Raw genomic sequence first — 5689 nt, 5'->3', positions numbered from 1 at the left:
TCTGGTTGGCGCAACGAAGTATAAAATAGGCAGTAAATTATCTCACAATCACTAAATTTAGTATTACTAATCATTTCTAGGAGTACTAACAGTGTAAAACAAGTTGTGGTGCGTCCCAAGAAATGTCCCGACAAGTGCCCCAACAAATGTCCCGACAAGTCATTAAAAATACAATAGTACAAACGGATGAGTTTCAAATGTATTACAATTCAAATATGCGAGGGAGGGCCTTTTCAAACGAGCTTCTGAATGTCGAGGCACTGATTGAATCCCAAGCGGCGATGGTTCGTTCAACCATTTTCAGGCGCTTTTCCGACGCCGTCACCACCGGCGTTTCCAACAACCATGTGGAGCGCAGTTTCGCTTTCAATGGTCCCATCACACCAACATCCAATGGTTGACAATGACTGGTTGCATTCGGTGGCAGCGGCTGCAAGAAGCCAAACAACTCTTCATCCACAGTTTTGTACGACATCGCAGATACGTGCGATGCTAGGTTGTCGACAAGAACCACAGACGGACCAATCAGCTCGAACTTCAACAGCTCTTGCAGGTACAGTTGTAGAACACCCACACGCTTTCATCCATCCAAGCCTTCTCTTGAACAGCATAGACGTGGCCTTCTGGAAACGTTGGTAGCTCGTCGCTTTCGATGGATCCACCACGAGTTCCCCGCAGGATGAAAAGTATTGGAAGTTTCGTCCCTAAAATAGACCACCAGATGAGCAAAATGATCAGTCTTTCATACCGTCAGAACAAATCGACATGACTGCTGTATTCAAATTCACTCTACGCCAGAACATTTCGTAGTACTACCGGTACGTAGTACTTGTACTTCGAAGTATACTAGTATGGTACTGTACTACGTAGTAGTAAGTCAAACAGCGACGCAAATGGATGTTCCTGCGAGGCGGAGCTAACTGCTTTCAAGCCAACGCGTCAAAGACCACATCGTTACTGAGTTTAGATGTGCCAATTCGTCTTAGCATAGTTGCAAGGTTTCTACTGGAGCCTTTCCTACTTCCAGTGGACCCCAGGAGTCCGAACAACGTACGCTGGTCTCTCACGAGGCTCTGAACAAAGCCCAGGCCCGGTTTCAGGAAAGTGAAACCCGAGGGTCTCAACTCCAAGAACAACTCCTATAAGTTCACACTCGGTACGAACATGAGCTACAAGAGGAGCAGACCCTACGCGAGGAAATGGAAAGGGGTGTCCAAGAACAACTACTGGCGCTAACGTTGGATCGTGACTCGCAGGAACGGCGTGTAGTAACTCAAGAAAGAGAGGAGCTCATGAAGTCGCGGGAAGAACACGAAGCAATCCTACACAAGGTGTCCGACGCTCAGACACAATTGGGGCTAAACACGACCCTCCTGCGGGAAGAAGAGAAAACCCTCCTCAGGGAAAGGGAAGCTTTCGCTCAGGAAGTCAACAAGTCTTACTCGAACCTCCGTCGGCAACAGTCCTCCTTACAAGTGGATCAGCAAACGTTGGCCTTGCAACTTCAGGAAGGCCGACCCAGATCAGGTTCGGTCGGGACTCCCTATGCGACACCCGCCTCGTCCCGGAAAGCCCCCCCTTCGAAGTGGAGTCATTCGACTTTCATGACGTCATCAGTACTCCAGGCCCCCTACTCGATGGCGGGTACACCTCAACGGACAATGGACCCTATCCCAATGTTTATGCAACAAACCGAGATCGCTACGGAAACCATGTCGATGCCGGTGCCGGCAGGTGTCTACGACCGTGCTGTGACTTCTCAAAAGCCGTTCATGCCCGAAAGACCAAAGCAACGAGAACCTCCTGAGTACATACCCCAGGACTCGTACGGGATGCGTGGACACAGTAAACCCAGCACACCTTACTTCACACCGGCCCACGGAGACCGCGGCGGTGTATTCGGTGGAGGATCCAGCAACCCTCCCGGTCCTCCTTCGTCATACCCAGCTCCAGGGGGGCCCCGGGGGGCACAATCCTTTCGAACGCACTGGAGGCCGAGGAGATCCCCCCGGACCTCCCGGGGGAGGTGGCGGCGATGACCATGGGGTGGAGGCGCACCCAGGTTTCCATACGTGCCCCGGCACGATGACCATGGGGACCGTCCTTCCCGTTCCGCTTATGCTGACGCACAAAAATACGCACCCAAACTGAAACGAGTGGACAGCGCCATCCCTTTGGAACACTTCCTGAAGAAGTTCGACGTGTTACAAATGGACTACGGGATCACGGACGCTCAACTGGTGGGAATCTTCGACGACCGCCTCAACGAATCCAGTATCCCTCGTTTTGCCGACTGGTGGGCCAGACGAGTCCGGGATCATGCCGAACAGTCCTGGGCTGAGTCCCGGGAGGCTTTCAGGCAAGAATTCATCATGAAAACGAAGACGGAGCGAATGGCGACCATTACCGCGGACTCGTACCGCCGAACTGGGGAGACGGTTAACAAATACGCCTGCCGCATCGGCGACAACATTCGAAACGCGAATTTCCCGCCCGAAAGTGCCGTGTTCATTTTGCTCAATGAATGTGAAGACCCCATCATGGCCAGCTGCCTCCGGGGCCCCCGACACTCCCGACAACCATCGAAGCGAGTCTGAAATACTTGAAAGAGAAGGACGTCAACCTCGAGAAACCATTTGAAGGCAACCCCAAGACAGCCATGATACTGACAAAAATAAACTGACACTTACCACGACTGTGAGCAGCAGCCCCGGGACCAGTAAACCCAGGGTTACGCCCACAGCCACAACCAAGACTATGATGCCGCCATTACGCGGGACTTCGGCAGCTCCCAAAACCCGTGAAGGGAGAAACGAAGACCCGGACGGGTGTGCTTCTGAAACAAGACTACAAGACCAGGAGTGCCTCATGACCAGAGGAGATCCAAACTCCGTGGACGACATGACTACTAAGACCGGACGAGACGAGTCCCCTACCAACTATGACGACCAAGAAGTATCCAAATCGAATACCTGACGGATGAAGCACACAATACTGCAGGGCTCCCGCTGGACGTGACCCTGCGGACAAGTTTAACACAACAACCAAATGAAACTTACACCAACACCGAATCACCGCGCTTGCAAGCGGTTCACCCAGCAAGCTTTAAAGACGCTACGATCCCCTCGCCCCTTACGGACGCGAAGGCTGACACACGGACTCCTGGTCTAAAGGCCGCCGTGCGCTACCAGAAAACAGCCACTTCGCAGGCCACGACTACTGCAACTACCCCTGGGATTCAGATCTTCAAAAACCGGAGGTCAAAGAAGCTTAGACCTCCCGCCACGCCCGGACCGCGTTCGGCAACGTCAGGGGCGCCCGCGAACCTGGCAACAACTCCTGGTTACGAAACTGGACCTTCTCCCGGGGTGACTCCCGTCTTCACGGAAGCCCAAATCGAAGCAATCATGCGGGGCGACCTAACGGGCATCCCCGAAGCTCGGCACGTAGATATCGAGGAGCGTCTGTACCCTGTCTCACCAGCCGACCTGGAACGTCAGCTCGTCCGACTCAAAGAAGAAAGAAAGGACGTCATTCAGGAAAATATCGTTGAGGTGGTTACAATGGCCCTTCGCCGGCCCTTGACACGTGACGACGCGCATCTGTTCGAGTCACCTTCGGACATCGACGATCCTGATCGCTGGCTCGACTGGTTCTCCAGTATCCTGGTAACATGCGAGGAGGCCCGGACGGCTAACCGCAACTTCGAAAACGCGCGAGTGGCGATCATTTCCGACACGTGGTGGTCACGTTTCCAGCGAAAAAGCCTGGCCTCAAACGAGCTACCCGGCTTTGGACCCATCCCTGAGACCGATTGCACGCCACCCGAGGGTGACGTCCTACCTATCGGCGGTACTGAAATTCCCCGTCTACCCGCTCGACAACTGGTCAAAGTCCACGGAGCCGTACAGTACCACTTAATCGACGACCGGGCCTCTTTCGCCCTACGATTACGGGACTTGGAACTCACACGACTTCCCTCGGCCATCTGGCGCATCCGTCGCAGGACGCTCTCATCTCGGCGCCACTACCTGGACCTCGCCCTCAGGTGCCATCACATTGAAAGCGCCCTCGCCACCCCTGACGGCCGCCCGCAAACCCCGGAGTCTCTCTCCCCGGGTGTCGTTGACTCAAACAATCCCCTCGAGCCCCTCGACGTCGAAACCACCTATCTGGGGGCCCCGACGGTCGAATTGCCGTTCCTGGGCCTAAACGATGACGAGCTCCTTTGAATGGTAGCACCATTCCCTCAACCAGACCAAAGGGTGTGCCAAGTGGATTCCAATCCGAACGCCCCGTTGGTTCAGGTCCGCATCCAAACGGCGGACACGCTCGCGTTAGTGGATACAGGAGCTTCCGTGACGGTAATTAGCGAGGCGTTCTGGAACGAGCTCGGGAGTCCTCCTCTCCAAAAACCGGCGTATGGGTTGGTCTCGGCATCCAACACGCCTATACGAACGCTGGGCCTCCGGTACTTCAGCATCACTCTAGCGGAAAAACAAACGACCTTCCCGGTATGGGTACTGGTCGACTCCATCATCCCGTGCATTCTGGGGATTAACCTGTTGCGCAAACTCAAGGCCCTGGTCAACCTCTCGACCAACTGCGTTGGTTTTGGAGATTCTCCCATAACCCTACCGCTCCACACCGACGACGCCCAGGCGACACCAAGAACGGTAGCCCATCTCAAACGTGAGGACCCGCGGGAGCCACCGGCACAGAAAGCTCACGAACCCGCGCCTTCGGCTTCCCTACACATCATGCCGACCAACTGGCCCACTGTCCACCCCACGCCCACGGTCTATGTCAAAAGCAACTCCCGCAGGCTTGTCTTATGCCACATCTCGTCAGACCTCCCGGAAGGGTGCCATATACTGGTAGAGTCCACTGCCTCGTTGTCCCCTTTACATATCGCCCGTTCGATCAACATCGTCCGGAAGGAAGGCTTCTGGGTCCAGGTGCGGAACCACTCGGACACGAAATTAGTCATTCGCCCCACAGACGCCATCGGGGTGGTTTTCCACCTCCCGGACCACTACAGGGACCACACGGACACACCCGCTTCGGACACGTCGACCACCCCGTCGCCCCGGAGCGCGACTTCTCTGCAGAGGGGAGAGAGGAAGGCACCACAGGAGGCGGAACACTCTGCGCACTAACCACAGGAGCGCAGGAAACAAGTACGAAACCAGGCAAGGAAGAGATCCAAATTGACTGGAAGGATTCCAGCTTGAGTCTCGAACAGAAAGAACTCCTCCGAAAACTTCTCCTGCGCTTCGACCTCTTCGTCTCGACATCAAAAGCCCCGGGAAGGACTGACCTGACCAAATGCCACATCAACACCGGGGATGCGAGCCCGATCAAACAAGCGACATTCCGAGTGACCCAACGGGAGGGAGAAGTGAAGCTGTAGCCATCAATGGTATGTGCGTTAGAATGCTTAGCAGCACTGTGAATGCTCCAGCTTACAGTTCACAGGCTATCACTAGAATAGGCAGTTTGATTGGCTAATCGCCATCATTGCATTGCGTCATAGACAAGCCGATCAATCTAACGATTGTCGCACATACGTTCCTTGAAGAATGCTCGAGGAACGCTCTTTGTGATCAGGTACATTAACCCATTGTAAGCTGCGGGGCGGATGACCCTCGGACTTCCTGCTATTACAATAACAGGTAGGTCAGAAAGA

General features: G+C 54.5%; 2 protein-coding genes across 2 annotated transcripts; both read left to right on the top strand.

Annotated features, from left to right (window-relative positions):
- Nucleotides 1-1292: 1292 nt before the first annotated feature.
- On the top strand, nucleotides 1293-2597 carry H257_17851 (hypothetical protein; the record flags this gene model as incomplete). Its single annotated transcript, XM_009846803.1, has 3 exons — nucleotides 1293-1845; nucleotides 1916-2109; nucleotides 2193-2597. The coding sequence occupies 3 exons, from the start codon at nucleotides 1293-1295 to the stop codon at nucleotides 2595-2597; spliced, it is 1152 nt and encodes a 383-aa protein (XP_009845105.1).
- Nucleotides 2598-2760: 163 nt separating this feature from the next.
- Nucleotides 2761-5413, top strand: H257_17850 (hypothetical protein; the record flags this gene model as incomplete). Its single annotated transcript, XM_009846802.1, has 4 exons — nucleotides 2761-2955; nucleotides 3147-4187; nucleotides 4308-4958; nucleotides 5042-5413. The coding sequence occupies 4 exons, from the start codon at nucleotides 2761-2763 to the stop codon at nucleotides 5411-5413; spliced, it is 2259 nt and encodes a 752-aa protein (XP_009845104.1).
- Between the last annotated feature and the right edge of the window lie 276 nt (nucleotides 5414-5689).

Source organism: Aphanomyces astaci (genome assembly GCF_000520075.1).
Source record: "Aphanomyces astaci strain APO3 unplaced genomic scaffold supercont1.123, whole genome shotgun sequence".
In the NCBI taxonomy this organism is placed as follows: domain Eukaryota; phylum Oomycota; class Saprolegniomycetes; order Saprolegniales; family Verrucalvaceae; genus Aphanomyces; species Aphanomyces astaci.
Note: the sequence above shows the minus strand (reverse complement) of the source record. Positions and strands in the feature narration are given on the sequence as shown.